The following is a 332-nucleotide window of genomic DNA, read 5'->3' as shown; positions in this document are numbered from 1 at the left end:
CGCGAGTACAAAGTGGTGGTGCTGGGCTCGGGCGGGGTCGGCAAATCCGCCCTGACCGTGCAGTTCGTGACCGGCACCTTCATCGAGAAATACGACCCCACCATCGAGGACTTCTACCGCAAGGAGATCGAGGTGGACTCGTCGCCGTCGGTGCTGGAGATCCTGGACACGGCGGGCACGGAGCAGTTCGCGTCCATGCGGGACCTGTACATCAAGAACGGCCAGGGCTTCATCCTCGTCTACAGCCTCGTCAACCAGCAGAGCTTCCAGGACATCAAGCCCATGCGGGACCAGATCATCCGCGTGAAGCGGTGAGCGGGGCTGGGGCGGGG

At 63.6% G+C, this 332-nt stretch overlaps 1 protein-coding gene across 1 annotated transcript in view; it reads left to right on the top strand.

The window, feature by feature from the left end:
* The first annotated feature begins 6 nt into the window (after window positions 1–6).
* Window positions 7–332, top strand: part of RAP2A (RAP2A, member of RAS oncogene family) — a 29,147-nt gene continuing 28,821 nt past the window's right edge. The window contains exon 1 of the mRNA XM_015557592.1: window positions 7–311. Within this exon, the coding sequence (XP_015413078.1) occupies window positions 196–311 (116 nt within the window). The 5' untranslated portion in view covers window positions 7–195. The remainder of the gene's footprint in view (window positions 312–332) is intronic.

The sequence above is a fragment of the Myotis davidii genome, unplaced genomic scaffold (genome assembly GCF_000327345.1).
Source record: "Myotis davidii unplaced genomic scaffold, ASM32734v1 scaffold133, whole genome shotgun sequence".
NCBI lineage: Eukaryota > Metazoa > Chordata > Mammalia > Chiroptera > Vespertilionidae > Myotis > Myotis davidii.
The sequence above is the reverse complement of the archived record's forward strand: the minus strand, read 5'-3'. Positions and strand labels throughout refer to the sequence as shown.